The 15,787-nt window shown below is 51.6% G+C and overlaps 4 protein-coding genes across 4 annotated transcripts; 1 reads left to right on the top strand and 3 right to left on the bottom strand.

Moving 5' to 3' along the window:
• Positions 1–878: 878 nt before the first annotated feature.
• On the bottom strand, positions 879–3,847 carry B0H65DRAFT_562425 (GMC oxidoreductase-domain-containing protein; the record flags this gene model as incomplete). Its single annotated transcript, XM_062830198.1, has 12 exons — positions 879–1,348; positions 1,413–1,549; positions 1,616–2,105; positions 2,174–2,396; positions 2,455–2,619; positions 2,670–2,763; positions 2,823–2,844; positions 2,900–3,036; positions 3,082–3,214; positions 3,264–3,430; positions 3,486–3,711; positions 3,774–3,847. 12 exons carry the CDS (start codon positions 3,845–3,847, stop codon positions 1,210–1,212), a joined length of 2,007 nt encoding a protein of 668 aa, XP_062685803.1. The 3' UTR covers positions 879–1,209.
• A 2,842-nt stretch (positions 3,848–6,689) lies between these two features.
• B0H65DRAFT_12100 (uncharacterized protein) lies at positions 6,690–8,172 on the bottom strand. The gene is made up of 3 exons (XM_062820693.1): positions 8,014–8,172; positions 7,765–7,842; positions 6,690–7,511 (listed from the first exon to the last, which is right to left on the bottom strand). The coding sequence occupies exons 1-3, from the start codon at positions 8,062–8,064 to the stop codon at positions 6,996–6,998; spliced, it is 645 nt and encodes a 214-aa protein (XP_062685804.1). The 5' UTR covers positions 8,065–8,172; the 3' UTR covers positions 6,690–6,995.
• A 1,064-nt stretch (positions 8,173–9,236) lies between these two features.
• Positions 9,237–10,563, top strand: B0H65DRAFT_12137 (uncharacterized protein). Its single transcript, XM_062820695.1, has 2 exons — positions 9,237–9,628; positions 9,871–10,563. Exons 1-2 carry the CDS (start codon positions 9,475–9,477, stop codon positions 10,203–10,205), a joined length of 489 nt encoding a protein of 162 aa, XP_062685805.1. The 5' UTR covers positions 9,237–9,474; the 3' UTR covers positions 10,206–10,563.
• A 2,512-nt stretch (positions 10,564–13,075) lies between these two features.
• On the bottom strand, positions 13,076–15,272 carry B0H65DRAFT_437786 (uncharacterized protein; the record flags this gene model as incomplete). The annotated part of the gene is made up of 4 exons (XM_062825335.1): positions 13,076–13,150; positions 13,532–13,832; positions 14,669–14,885; positions 15,218–15,272. 4 exons carry the CDS (start codon positions 15,270–15,272, stop codon positions 13,076–13,078), a joined length of 648 nt encoding a protein of 215 aa, XP_062685806.1.
• Positions 15,273–15,787: the final 515 nt, after the last annotated feature.

Consider the following 15,787-nt stretch of genomic DNA (forward strand, 5'->3'; position numbering starts at 1 on the left):
CGATACTTAGTATTATATAGGGATACACTATAAATGTATAATTAATAGGTAATATTAAAGTAGTTAGCTACGAGGAGTTTAGAGGTATTAGAGGTATAGGCAAAATATAAGATGAGCGTGGATAACTTTGTAAATTAATTATATTTCCTATTTTTCCTTTATATTTACTCTTCTTCAATTATATACGTATATAATGAGGGCATTGCAAACTTTTCTTATGGGGGTAATTATTAAGATTCGGCACCGACCCCTAACCGACGGGCCTGTATATTATACTATTTACCCTACTTATACCCCTTTAAAAGGGAAGGTATAAATATATATATAGAAGGAGGCCGTTATAGATTCTAGACTTTGGGAAAGAGCTCTGAAAGATAGGAAGGAAGAAGCTATTTAGAATAGAAGGCACTCAAGTATACGAGGAGAAGTCAGGTACCTAATAGGTCTTGAGGTTGGGGACGGATTTGTATATATTTAAGGCGGGCCACCCCAGGCTTCTGGAGGTCCCGATTTTCCTCCTCATCTTCATCTTCTTCTACCAATCAATTCAATTGACACAAGCCTTTTCCCTGACAGGGCTGCTCAGGGGTCGAGCGGATCCTTCCGGGGCGGAATGTGGGGGACAAAGCTGGGGTGCAGGTGCCGACTCACTGAACCCTGAACCATCTCGCTTCAACCTTGAGCTCACATCATGGTGCTCACACACCGGAGTGGAAAATATCGTCGACAGATCAAGAGCTCCTCGTACCCATCAAACGATTAAAATGTACGCATGGCAGCAACCCAGCAGTCTCTATTGCACCGGCTTTTCTACCGTCCGCCGATAACCAAGGATAGCTTTGGTTTAGGCAATATACGAGTTACTCGTGACCGGTGGCGCGCCGGAGACCTAGAAGTCGAGGCCCGGTTCGATTGCGGAGATGTTGACTTCTACCGATCGCTAGGGCTCGGCTTTGAGTAGCGCAGTGCCGGGCCCCAGGCCTCCCGCTCCCCGTCACTCCCGTGCTGTTTCCGGCTTTTAAGTGGGGCTGCACTTTGCACAAGTCCGGGACAGGAACTCATGATCATGAAAGGAAGGAACGAACGAAGAAGGAACGACGAATTCTGGTCACGGGTTTCCATGTTAATGCAATCGCCATGCTTACAGTCAATGGAACAATCGAGATTGCAAACAAGTTCAACTTCTCCCAAACCGGGCATTGCACAACCTCAAAGTCTCGAGGTAAGCCTGTTCTCGCCCGGAGCATGATAATCGGGAACCTTCATCTGGAGTGCTTCGCCCGAGTATCCCAAATCTTCTGCAACAAGAACTGCCGCTTTCTCACCAATGAGCAGAGCGGTAGAGTAACTGAAGAGTGCATGTGTAAGTAATGGAGTCATCTTAGCCAAGCTTCCAAGGGCGGAATACTTACGTGTTACAGCCGACATTGTCGGGGCAGATACTAAGGTCCGCCACCTTCAAGCCCTTCACGCCGTGAACGTTGAGGCGCTCGTCCAAGACGCCGTGCTTGACGATGCTGTTGCCTTCCCGAGGAGCCATGGAACACGTCTACAAGAAACGAAAGTCAGCAATCTGTTGCCTTGTGCCGTTTGCAATGGCCCGGAAGCAACTTACCCCCAAGCAGTGCCAAGTCGTCTCGATATGACGCTTCACCCATTCTTCAACGGCTTTGATGTCCTTGTCAGAGTACTTGAGCTCCTTTCTCTTTGCCTTGCGGTTGCTCGTCACATGTAGCGCGTTGGGCTTCTCATCCGCCGGTGGCACTGGCACTGTCCAGCTGCCGTGCTGGATACCAGCAGTGATGTTGCCAGGCAGCGCATACTTGTTGGTGTCCTCCAAATCGAGGTCATAGGCACGCGCCCGAGAGTCGAAGTCGAAGAAAGGATGCATACTCTGAACTTCACCAGCATAGGCATCCATTCTCCGAGCGGTTTCACGCGACTTGATATAGCCCCACACCATCGGCACCATGTCGCGTTCGTCATTCATGAACCCAGCATCAAAGTCGGGCACTTCGTACGGGTCAGCCGACCTGATGTGTGTCGAACCGCGCGAGAAGGGATACTCCAGGAAGTGAAACATCGTGAAGAAGTTGCCAGGAGGCCTGTGGGACAGCTACATGTCAGCAATGGAGATCCCAGCATGGGGCCGTTGGCCAAAGGTGCTTCTCACATGAGCATATGGTCACCGAACCAGCCGGCGATCACAGAGTAGTGCATCACGGGTTTGTCCGGCTTGTTCTTGAAGTACGTCTCCCAGCCTGACTTGAAATGCGGAGTCGGCCACTTCTCGAACTCCTTCAGTTCTTTCTCAGTTGGCCGAATCTTCACGCCAGCCTCGATACCGTTGGTTGCCAGTGGCCCAGTGCCTTTGATGTTCCACTCGTCGAAAACGCCTGGACAAGTCAGCAGACACTCGATAACCCTACGTGTGCTCGAACAGTTCGTGCTTACGCTGTTGCACCTCAGGGTCACCACGGGCAAAGTCATCAAACGTCTCTGTGCCCGGCTTCGCTCGGTACACGCTGAAGGTCAAATAATGATCCTGAAAGTTCAGACCGACGCCAGGAAGATCGACAATTGGTTTGACCCCAGCCTGCCGCAGCTTTTCAGGGTTACCTGCTCTTTGTTAGCTCGAGCTCTTCTAGTCAATCTTCAGCATTACTTACCAATGCCAGAGCGCTGGAGGATCAAAGGGGAGGACATCGTTCCACCGGAGACGACGATCTGCTTGCGAGCTCGGAAAATGCGTACTCCGCGATCCTAGTAAGTTTGTCCAAGTGAGTAAGGGCCATTCATTCCCTGGATTCACACTAACTTACGTCGCCCATAGGCTTCGTTGGACTGTCCGTGTGTTAGTTGACGACCTGACATACGAGAGCGCACATCTCTGACTTACACAGTCTGTACAGCAACTGCTCGACCATTCTCAATGATCACCTTATCGACCTTGGTGTTGCAAGCCAGGTACAAGTTCGAGTAAACAGCCCGAGTGGCGTGAATATAGGCATGAGCACTGTCACTCCGGCGGCCAGTCTAAGTCCGTCTGTTAGTTTGGCACCAACCATTGGAGTGAGGGACGCTTGCATCACGATTGATCCACTTCAACCACTGCTCAGCACCGTGTGCAGTTTTCAGATCTTGTAGGTCGTCCACTACGGGAATGCCTTGAGATTCAGCCGCCCTCAGGAAGTCATCCTTGATGGGATACGCACTATCACCTGTCAGTCTCAAGATCGCGATCATTTCTTCATGGAACCTACTAGTTCCCAAAAGACACCTTGATTGGGCCTTCAAAGCCGTGGATATCCCGATTGTGAGATGCACGCTGGTACGTTTCGTGCTTCTTCATGAGGGGAAGCAGTTCCTTGGTTGTCCATCCTTTGGCTTGGAAGTCGTCATAGTCTGACGCGGAAGCTCGAGTGTACATCTGGGTTTCGTTAGGCTTGACTTTCTGAAAGCAGGGATTTCACCACCACGCATACCATGAAGTTGATGGAAGATCCTCCACCGAGCACATGAGCTGCGGGCACAATGGCACCTCTACCACCGAGCCACTTCGATGGCTTGGACTCATAGAATGTTGCAGTCTTCGAGTCCAATTTCATATTCCGAGGAAAGATACCCGGTCGGAATACCCAAGGATTGTTGAGATTGCTCTCGCCAGCCTCAATGAGAAGCACCTTGAGGTTATGGTCGAGATTCGCCAACCTGTCGAGATGTTCATGAGCTTCAATGGACGACAAGTGCGGCCTTGAAGCCATGCAACTCACCTGCCAGCAACCACACACCCACAACTTCCTCCTCCGCACACAATAATATCGAACTCCTCCGGTAGGGGAGACATCGTGATATGAGCCCGCGTGTTATCCAAATCAGAATTTCTTTTGGCCTTTCCAAGCTTTGTTGCAAGTAACACTTCGACTCATCCACAACTGGCAGTCTACACTTTTTATACACGGCCGATTCAAATCACTCTCATCTACCGAATGGCCCCCGCATTCACCTTCCCTTCCCCTTTTAACCTACAAGAGTTTGAAGCCGACAATCCCTCAGGCAGCCGGAATCCCTAACATCGGTCCTCGCATTGCTTTGATGACGATTCTGGCCAATCTTCGAGGTTGCCCACCACACCGAACTAGTCCTCAAGCCCTTCGGTATCCCTTTCCCACGAGTCCTAACCAATACGAAGACCACTTGATCCTCAAGGGCTGCAATGCATCTTTGGGAACCCCTCTTCAACTTACCCAGACGAGAAATACATCCCATAGCTGGGCTGTGCCAAGGCGGCTCGACTTTAGCCAGGGTACGGATTGGCTGCGGGAAGAACACCACTTGCTGAGCTATTCATACCCGTGTTATACCCACCAGTAATCATGATCCTTGGACGTTGAGTTCATTTGTTTCTTCAGGAAGAAGATGGATGGATGCTCGACGTCGTCAGTCAGTCAATTGGGAGGGATTCTGTCACACTCTCAACGAACGGCCTCGTCATCTCTGTTACCGATGGGCAACTTCATGACTTTGCTGCGCCTACAGCCTCTCAATACGAAGTGACAGAAGACATCTCATGTCGGATGTCATACTTGCCCGATGTTCTCAAAAACCAAAATTCAGGATCCTACTAAGCAAGGTAGGAAATAACCTACTCGTTTCAACAAAAGCCGTAGGAAGACCGAAAAAACTCAACCCAACAGTACCGGTACTCGGGCCCAGATATTGTCCCTCAAACCACACACTATAGGAATGAAAGATGCACTTCACCCCTCGTTCTCGCCCAAAGGAAGGAAGGAATGCCACAACATCGCCCAGTCTCAGTCTCTTTCCCCTCTTCCAACTTCCCATCTTGGATCTTGGATCTTGGCATCCATGGCAACCAGAGCTTCTCCAAGCTCCCCAAGCTCTCTGGGCCAGAGAGTGAGTGAGGAGCTGCTGCTCTGAATTGACCAATCCCGTCCGTCCGTGATCTTTGTACTCCCTACTTACTCCCAAACCTCGGGCAACTCTCAACTCTCAACTCTCAAGTCCCAACTCCCAACTCCCAAATCCCAACTCCAAGTCCAAGTTGTCGACAAGATGTGACGGGAATGGCCATTTTTCTTCTCCTCTTCTTTCTGTCTGGCCTGGCGTTGAAACCCCTTTGACATTAACATAGACAATTAACAACTGAGCCCATGAGAGGTAGGTGACTGGAGTGAGCTAGCTAGTCCCAGTGATCTGTGATAATCTGTGAAACTAATACAACTAGGCTTGGTACGTATGCTGGTCCTTGACTAGGTAGTTGAGAGAAGAGAATGTGTGTAAAGTAGATTTCCGAACTTGCTTGCTTGGTCCAAAATCATTACATCAGATGTGGTGTGTTCCGGAGCTGTATCAGAAGACGATAGCGACGACGCAGGAGTTTGATCGAGAGGGGATATCACGGCTGTGGCTTCCTAGTATGTATATGTCAGGCGTGTGCGTATATATGTATATATGTATGTATGTATGTATGTATGTATGTATGTATGTATGTATGTATGTATGTATGTATGTATGTATGTATGTATGTATGGATATCTTAGATTTGATTTGGTTGATTGGTAGCTTTCGATAACTGGTTTCGCGTATGGATGGCATCACGAGCAGCTTTTATCTTTGTAACCTAATTTGAAGCGTCAACTATCGTATGGAGGATGGGGTAATTTGTTTACCTACCTTGTCTCGGTCGGTTTGCTATTTGTAGGTATCGCTGTGTCGCGGAAACCACTACTCAGTGTCGGGATGCCAAAAAGTCATGACGGATAATAACCAACATGAAGAGCGTTCGTTGGTTTAACACTTGAAGAAGAATAATCGTTGAATGAACTGAGCGAGAAGGCTCGTGGCACTGGTATAGTGAAGTGTTTGTTCCAACAAGTACAAGTAAGTGTGAGCTGTAGAGGCCAAAGCCGTGGTTTCGATACCATAGTCAGAAGGGCAGAAAAAGGGTTTTGGCCAGCAATGTTGCCACCCCCTTTTCCGCTCTTATCAAAGGTAAACAAATCAGTTGATGGCCAACCGTCAGACACTCAATCGAGCCGAGGCATAGAAGGTACACGTATGAACTTGGGGAGCTACTGTTAGCCTGATCTTCAAGGGTATGATACATGATAGATAGGTATTGGTTGTTGACGAGACAGCTGTTCAACCTGGTCGGACGTAGTTCGGGATACTACCTACTGATACATGGTTAACAGGATCAGGAAGATCACCTTTCCCTGAAGGTTTAAGGGTCAAGACGGCCGGCATACAAGAAATGCACGATGTGAATAGTGTAGGCTCGCGTACCTGGTGATCATCCCGCCCAAGCCCGTTGTCGTGTAACGTAGCGATGCAGTCGGCAGCGAGAAGGAAAGAAAGCATGAAGGAAGAAAAGGAACAAAAATGAGGTTTATCTGCTAGTACCTAAAAACGCCAATTACCAAAAAGTGACAAATGTTCATCATCCCACCAAGTGACCGAGTCGTCCAGAGAAGCGACGGCAGCACTGCTCGTGAGAGCCGAGAATGAGAAACCGAGACCCCGATCATATACAGTTTGCTGCCAAAATCCAACATTTCAGAGGTGACCTGTTGTTCCCTCGGAAAACACCATCCGCCCCCAATAATCCCATCCCATTCATGTCCTTCGTCATCTGAAAGAACTCAAGAGCCACGAGAAGAAGGCTCTCTGAGTTGTTCTTCGTAGTGGTCTTTTGCGTCATCATGCCCGTTGTACGTAGTCGTACATATCTCTTCGTCGACCCGGCATGCGTTTTCGAAATCGAACCATCCCGGCTTCACCGCCCTTTGGAGCCTCCGCCGAGTAGCCGATCCCACCTCGCCCCACGTATCCCGACAGCGGGACGACCCACCTAAACCGCCTCTCCCGATTCATCCAACCTCTCCAGTTCTTCTCTTTTCTTCGCTCTTTCTTCTCCCGAAAAAGCTAAGAAAAAGAAAAACGGCCCGAGAGTTTCAGTGCTTGACCCCGGCTTAAGCCCGCAAAGCCCGCAAACGCTGTTGCAAAGCATCTTCCTCTTCCGGAGTCGGCTCGGCCGTCTGGCTCACCGCCTGCTGGGCAGCAGCGTTCGGATCAACCTTGCTGGCGCTGGCCTTATTCAGTTCCTGCCCCAGCTCCAGTCCGGCGTCGTCTGCTAGTTTGCCGAGCAGTTCGTGCACGGCATCGTCGCTCACCTGCACGCTGGTGCTCTGCGTCATGGCGTCCGTGTAGATGCCGTTGCTCATGGCGTACTCCTCGTTCTGCTGCTTGTACTGCTCCAGCGTCAGGAGCGTCTTCTCGGGGTTCACGCTGCGCTGGGCCCGCGACATGGTCTTGGATGACTGGGCCATCATGTACGTCATGCGGTTCATGGCGTTGTTGGCCTGTATCTGGGCGACGCTGAGCTCGGCCATGTCAGCGGCTTGGTCCATTTGTTGGGCGATGGCTTGTTTGGCGAGCAGCATGCGGGCTTTTTGGGCGGCTTGCGCGGTTTCGCCCTTTTTAAGAAGCTAGAGAAGGACAACCATGGCTTGTTAGTTTGGACGTTTCCTGTAAATGCGGTGACACGATAGCATGGGGGTGTTCGATATGATAGATGTGAAATATGTCATGGAAAGCCGATGCTGGCCAGTATCGATGGTAGACAGATTACGAATGCGCATCCATCTGGGTAAGAGGGACAACGCGAGGCTAGGGAAATATTGTGGGACACCAGCCAGCAGACACCGAAGGGCGAAGAAGGGAATGGACAGGATAACGAACATTCTGGATCTGCTTCTTCAACTCATTGTCTTGTTTGGAAGCCTTCTGTGATTCACGTCGTGCTTGCTTGGCGTTGAACTGCCAATCCGGGATAGTCATTAGCAACTGATCGATGTTTTCTCATGTTGTTCTGTGATTGTTCCATGCCATCTATGGAAGATCGCAAGCAGGGTAGGCGACGCTGCAAGGGATGGTCCACGGACGCAAGGAACAACCAAGGCTCAGTGGCGGAACGATGGTGGAACATACGCGGGCTTGAAACTCGACTTGCATGTCTCTAGCAAGTTGTCGGTTCGCCATCGTGGTTTCGCGGTGTGGTGGTCTGCTGTCGGCGATGGGCTAATGGAGGGAGGTGGGGGGTTTAGGGTCGGGGTGACGGTCGGTGACTACGCAGGACTCGGCGGGGACAACGAATGAAGTCAAGCGGTGGGCTTGGGCTCTGGGGAGGGAGCAGGATCCGATTGTAGGATATCGCGGGTACGGTTGTCGTGACGGATGATGGCCGGCGATTGGAATACTATCGGGTCGAGTAGGTGTATGGATGGCGTGTCGACAATGGAATACCTGATCGATATCTTGAGGAGTTGAATGCTGCTAGTTAGTGCTACGTAAGTCACTGCTAGCCTTTTAGTAAGTGCCTGCTGTGCTGTTGCGTGCTGGGCGGCTGCTGTGGACGGCGACGTACAGAATGGAGCACGGGAAACTGGAGCCTGGCGAGCGTGACACACCACGACAGGGTTCAAAATGACGGGAAGACGTTCAGGTTGGGAAGATCCGGGAGGTCCGTTGGTCGGCGGGCCTGTCAGCGCGAGGTAATCGCTCGAAACACGGGGCCGTGATTGGCCCGGATTGGAGGCCTGGCGTAGCATGTGGGGCCTCTGCATTGCCACCCCGCCCTGCCCGCGCTTCCACGGATTCCACGCTATGACGCAGTCCTGTGGCTGGTGCCCCCCCTAGTGTGTGTGCCAAACTGCCAGTGTGCCGCAACTCTCAAGAGGGTCCCGCTTGGCACCGTGAGTTGGCCAATTGAGCGGTAAACAGCGAGCCTCATTCGTTGCTGGGCGGTCTGCACTGTTGGCCCGCATTGGTGTCTTTCGACAAACGGAACCGGCGATTTGATCTTCTAACGGTCTCGGCAGTTGCGGTGGAGAGAAACGGGAGCGTTTTTTTAGCCCTTTTGAGCCAGAAGATGAACAGCAAAAGGAGCGGACAGGGAGAGCCAACTGGCTCGGCCTCGCGGGTGGTCCGAATGAGGACAGGCATCAAGCCACACAGTACCTCTAGCTTACGGTGCACGGGCAGCAAAGTCCCGCCAATTCGCAACGGACTACGGAAGGAAACTGAGTGTTCGCTGGGCTCAGACTGGCTACAGAGGCCTTTCCGATAACTTTTTTATCAGCGACCCCCAGTGGCTCCTGCGGGCTGGCTGTTCGTGGCTCGCGCGCCCCCGAGCATATGAGTGAAGGGTTTTTCGTTTTCTGGACAAAACTTAGAGCAGAACCATAGACCACGGATTCCAGACTTTCCGGCTTGACTCGCTCCTCTTCTTCTCCATTTCATCTTTTGTGTCTTGGGCAATTTCCTTTTTTTTTTCCAACGACAACTCTTAGACTCTAGACTTGGTATCCATATTCCTTTTTCTCTTGGGGCCTCCCACTCAGCTAGGAACCACACTCCACCTCAGCTCGGCTCGGAACACGACCCAACATCATGTCCATTCGCAAGCTCAACGTGCAGACCTTCCCGCGCCCCCCGCTGGTCGAGAGGGCGCCCCGTCACATTCAGATCAAGTGGCATGGTCAGCTCATCGCCGACGTCCCTCCTGGTGAGGCGTACTGGGTTCTGGAGACCCATCATCCACCCAGTTAGTCCACCCCGTTCTTCCCGCAGTCCCCGTTCCCACGTCGGATTCCTCCAGCGTTACACCCCGTCCCGACATCCACGGCAGAACCCAGCACGCCCAGGTCCAGATGTCCGTGTGATGTCCGTTGGTGGTGGATGTCCTGTTGCTCAATCTGGAGTCACCTCAGCTCAACTCGTGGTGACGCTGCAATGACTGCTTGTTGTTTGAACCGTCCACTAACTCTCATGCACCCCCGTCTGCAGCTTACTACATTCCCCCCTCGCTCGTGCGCCTCCCTCTTGCGACTACTCCCAGGTCGACTTTCTGCGAGTGGAAGGGAACCGCCACATACTACTCCATCATGAGCCCCATTTCGGCCGCCGAGACCATTTCCAACAGAATCTGGGCCTACAATGAGCCCGCAAAGGGCTACGAGGCCATCAAGGGCTACCTTGCCTTCTATGCCTCCCCTTGGGAGTGCTATGTCGACGGCGAGCGCGCCCAGCCCCAGCCCGGTGACTTCTATGGCGGTTGGGTGACGAGCGATGTCGAGGGTGTCGTCAAGGGCCAGTGGGGAACCTGGGACCCTGTCCTCTAAGGAGTTCCAGATCGGGTAGAAAACACAAAGAAACAATTTCAAGGTCAGGGAATTTGGGGGGAGCTTCTCTTGGTGTGTTGAGGGGTTTTTCTGGAGTTGGGCCGGAAGGGTTATAGAAACGCATACACATGGCTGGTTATTAAAACGGTGCATATGGGATCGGAAAGCGCATTTTGTTGGGAAGACAACAACAGAAGAAAATTTCATATCATCATCCTTTAGAAGGCGCTGCAACACCTAGAAGAGGCATTCGATGCAAATCGACCATGGCATGTTGGATTCTCTTGCTTGAGCGGGATCACAGAATTGGTGCGTGTTGGCGTGATGGTGTGACAGGTTTGGAAGTGTAAAGGCTGTCAGATGCGGAACGGGAACCGGAACGACGTCGTGGTATCAGGCCCTTGGATGTGATGTTGAGCAGGTGGTCGAAACCGGAGCGCCGAGATTCCCAGCATCCACCGGAACCTGCGATCGCCCGTGAGGCATCGGAGAACGAACCGGTTGCTGGGCTAAGCCGAACATGTGTCCACTTCGGGAGCCCGATGCACTGATGCAGGAGGCCGCTTGGCAACTGTACAGTATGACCCAAACATCTGTAGGTATATGTAATGAAGGTGACGCCGACACGACTGGAGAAAGGTAGTGTAGGTCGATCTGGGTTCGGTTAGCTGCACTGGCTCCTGACACGGCTCCATAGAATGGGGGTGTGTATATGTTCGAGAAGAAGGAGTGTGGAAGTCACAAAAGAACAATGGAACAAAACCAGATGAAGAAGACTCGGGGGCAAGGGATGGCTAGTCTTTTCCTAGCAAGCGTCGTCAGTTGATCCCCGTTGGGAACTCCACAGGTAGTGGAGGATATCGTGGGTAAAGCTGGAGAGGAAATGGCGTTAAAAGTGGAAAGTTACTAAGTTTAGTATGAAGAATGGAGGTGTGAGATTGGGGGTCACAAAGTGGGAAAGCCGAAAGCGTTTCCTATCCACCATCGGATGTGAAAAGCGGGAAGTTAACATCAAAGTCTAGAAGGTGGCTCCATCAAGTGTTGCCATGTGGGAAGCAAGCAAGACAAGAAAAGATGTGGAAAAAGGGCTAGTACCTAGATGACAGATGGAGACACGGGGAGATGAGGTTGTAGTTCTAAACCAACTAGCCGCGGGAGGCTCTGCACGCGTCCCGTCTTTAGGTTCACAAGCAATGGAATTCTATGCGGGGGAAGCCGAACACCACTCTTGCTTCGATTCGCTCTTGCTTTCTTTCTTTTCTTCTTCCATCGCGAGACATTCCGAGCTTCCCAAGTGGTCAAAAGGCCCAGAGCCAAGCAATGGTTGACTGGCTCCGACGGCGTCACACCTTACACTGTATCATAGTGTAAGCGAACGCCACCACCATCCACACTGGCACTCCATCTTCATCCACCTTTGCTTAACTGCATCGGGATGGTATTTGCAACCACAAATTGAAAATGTCAGGGGAGAGACATGACAAGCCGTGAGACGTTGGGTTTCGGTAACACGACTCCGCGGAAGTCTCGCCGCCGTTGGACCTTTGAACTCCACAATCACAAATTCGCACATTCAAGACATGAGTGAGCTACTATGTATGCGATGTATCGTCAAAATGCAGCAGCGTTGCAACTTCCCGGGCCTGTTCCACGCTTTTCTTCCGCACGGAAGCACGAGACATTCCCTGCTGGGTAAATCCGCCAGGTCTGCCAACGGTTGTGTATTTGCCGCCTGGAAGAAATATCACATTTACGAAAATGGACGGTATGGTCTTTGTGCTTTCTTCAGGTCGATTACAAGCCGGGGCGCCTCATGCTTGGACAGTCCTCTATACATACTCGCTCGTCTCCAATGCTGAACACACACAAGAACCGCGGTACGTGCGCTGAGAACAGACCGCGAACTGAACCCATCACTTTGCCATCCTGGAATGACCATCCATCGGGCATCGACCATGCGGGGGCAGAAGACGCGGATGACCAGACAGAGAGAAAACCGCAAAGAGACAGAAGAAAGAAAAAGATTGATAAGAGACGAAGAGTCCAAACCGAGGATACTGTTGACTCGCACAGGTAGACTAGTATGTAACTGAGAAAATGATGGCCAAACCCCTTCTTCTCACAACAATTATCACAAGGACGAAATGAAATACTACCACTTCGACTTCTCCGGTCCAGCTCCCGGGTTTTCCGACTGCGCACTTTGAGATAGTAAGTAGGGATCGAAGGGATTGGAGGGAGTGAAGGGAAACTTGATTGATCGCCGGCCGCGCCAATCCATTCTTGGGCAGCCGTTTGGAATTTGGCAAGGGAGGAGGGGGGAGAAGAAGATGGCACTGAAAAAAAACAACGAACATGACGAAACGATTGAAAGGGACACCAAAACCTATCGGATCTGGATCAGAATGCCGACAACTAAGCGATGGAGAGTCAGTCAGAAGAGACCAGGGAAACAGAGACAGAAACAGAAAAGAAAAAAAAGCCACGAGGTCTTGGCGTTTCTTTCCCAGTCCTCCCAACCCATTTTTTCAGCCCTTGGACTTTGGAGTCAGTCAGTTCACGCTGCTTTCTGAATGGCTGGCAGATCCGGATCGGATCACCGCCCGATCAGCAACGGAGCGAAGCCACGTTCGGAGGTGCCAAAAAAAATGAACCTAAATAAGGGTTCAACTTTATTGACTTCCTTTTGCGGAGGAAGATCGGCAATCATCAGCAATTGACTAGACCTTTTTCCACATCATCACCTTGAGCATCCTATGGGCTGTGGGCTTCTCGGAGACTTTTTTCCTTCTCACCATCCTCTCATCCAAGGATCTATCTACTACGTGTATAAGTCTTCCTTTGAGGAGAGAGAGACCTTAATCAGCACTTCACTTCAGCACGGCAGGAGCCTTGGTGGCGCAGGTCCTTCCTGCCTTTGTGTTGTGACCACGGAGATACCGTACCTAGAAACTCGGGAAAATCGGATTTAAGGGTCTGCAGCAAATTTCCTTTCTGGGCTCACATATCTGTCGTGTCCAAGCGACTACATAGTCACACGCTGAATGGGGGATTTCTTGAAGAATCGTACAGTCTGGCTGTTGCGTTTCTACCTGAAGCATCATCAGGTATGTAGCCGACCGGAGTTAAGGGAATTTTCTGCAGACCCCAAATTCGATTTTCCCGGGCCTCTAACGGTACCACAGTACTCAGCTGTAAGCTGAAGCACGGCGTGTAAGCAACGTATCTGCACATCTGACAGCCACATCATCAACGTTTCTGTGTAATGCTAGGTAGAAAGGGTTCCCGGGCATGTAGGAAAATAATTCGGCAAAGGTTCTACATACAGGTGTAGGCTCACGGGTACGGGTACGACGGAGTAATCGGAGATTTCGAGAAGGTGTGAGGAAACGGTTCCGTGAATCCACGATGCTAACTCGAATTGTCAAACAGCGGGGTTCAAGATTGTCGACTGCACGAGTGTACCATTGCGGGTTTGCGGGCGCGCGGAGCGTTCCGACCTGCCCTCTTTTACCCAAACGGCCAAACCCCTTTGTGGGGCAATTGATAATGCGATGAAGGTGGTGGGGGGACTGACTGAGGGAGAGGGAAAGGTAATCCAAAATCTGCTCAGACGAAGATGATGAGCTTGATAAACAGGAAGGCGGTCTCTAGAATGAACTCATTCAGCTTCGTCATATGAGCTGTGCCAGTTTAATCTGCTGTTATGGATGCGAGCAATTCAAAACTCGAAAAGCAAAGCCGATGGCAGCGTCGAGAATCCGCTTTGTGGCGATGGGATCATATGCTTTTCATTCAACTTCCCCTCTTTGTTTCATTGAATGAAGGAGAGGGAGATCCACTTGAGCTCTCCCCGCCTTTTTTTCATTGAGGGCTCCACCCCGGCGACGGGTCTCGACTCCATCATTTCCTGCGGCCTCCGCCCCGGCGTGGGTTCCATTGCCATCAAGGTGGTTCCGTTCGTGTACGTAAGACGACTCCGCAGACTCACCGCAAATAGCATCCTTGGTTTTCCGCACGTTCGGTCGCCGGGCCCGGTTTGAGCTGCCTCCGAACTGACGTGGTGGGTGAGGGGTTGGCCGCCGTAGGAATGCAAGCGGCATCGGGTGATGGCCGAGCCCGGCTCGGTGAAATTGGTTGTTTTGTGTCTGTTGCTGGATTAATTAATCGAGCGGCAACTGATCAATGAAATGAGCGTCCGAGGACGGTCGGATTGAAAGAAAAGGGGAAAGGGGTTCCGATGTACTCCGCATTTCGGGAGTCACCATCCGTTACTTTGTTTCACTGGACTTCCATCCGGGGGAATCAAGGTGCCATTTCTGTGACAGGAGGGGCCGGCTAATCTTTTGAACCATCCAGAACCGATGGATGGCTTCTCAATTCGCTTCAAAGAAGAGCGCTGATCATTGAGTGACCCGAGAGAAACAAAGGATGGGAATAGTCTCGTCAGCCGCGTGGCCAACCTTGGGAACCCACACTCTAATTTGTGGTTTGCAGCGATATGGCAGCTTTGGGAGATATTGAACGCAATGAAGTCTGGAGCCTCACGGAAGCTGCGGCGTTCTGGACGAGTACGAGATTCAAAGTCGTTCTTTTGGCTTTGTCCCTTGGCATGGCCGAATTGAGTCTTCAACAGGGATGAATACACGCAATCGCCAGAACATTCCAATTCCCAAAGGTCTGAAGTGTTAAAAGAAGAGGTCGGGCGATCAGATGGCGACAATCTGCACTATTTGATGCATTGCTAGCTGGTTCCTATCAACACCCAGCAATGACATGCATGCGAGTTTTGTCGGTGTGATTGTTGAACTGGTGATGTTCAGTATCTGGTGATGAGTAACAGCGGTTCGTCAAAGAGGTGCCTATCGGGTCCGCTCTTGCAGCTGGCTCCATCGTGGCTTGTCCCTTCCGTGGGCCTTGCGAAGATACCGTATCTCACTCAGCGCACCCACCGTCGGACGATCATGCCTCGTATGCTTGAGGTGAGAGGGACGACAATTCGAGCTCCTTACGATGTCCGTCCCGGCAATTGCGCGTCCCGTCTTCCGACAATGAGGCACCGGGCATGATCAACAGCAGAACCGGAGGGGTGCTTGTGTCAAAATCCCAAGGGCCGGCGCTAGGTTCAGAGGGGTTTGAGGGGTTCAGGAGTTCAGGGGCCCAGGGGTGCCCGGAGGGGAAGCGGCCTCGAAGAATGGAACTTCGGCCCTGCTCTGCGCGTTCCTACCCCTGACTGCGCATTGCCAGCACTGACTGGCATGAGCCGCCCCACTAGTAGCGTGCTTCTCGGCGATTCCCTGTTTTGGTAAGAGAGGCGCCGCAATGTTTCGTCAATCTGGGCGGCGGTATGGCCAATCAGACGAAGGAAGGGTCCGGGTGCCGGTTGCGTGCTGCCTTGGACGAATAAGCACGAATAAGGGCTGTGCTGCCTGAGGCATGAGCCCCCTTTTCTGGAAACCGTGTCCAGAAGATAAAAGCAGCCTGGCCTCCCACCCCTCGCCCAGACTCGACATCGTCCCCCCCAGTTTGTTCAAACAAGACACCTGTCCTTTTCACCACGCAACCAACCAGCTTCCATCCTC

Source organism: Neurospora tetraspora (genome assembly GCF_033439725.1).
Source record: "Neurospora tetraspora strain CBS 560.94 chromosome Unknown B0H65scaffold_1, whole genome shotgun sequence".
Lineage (NCBI taxonomy): Eukaryota > Fungi > Ascomycota > Sordariomycetes > Sordariales > Sordariaceae > Neurospora > Neurospora tetraspora.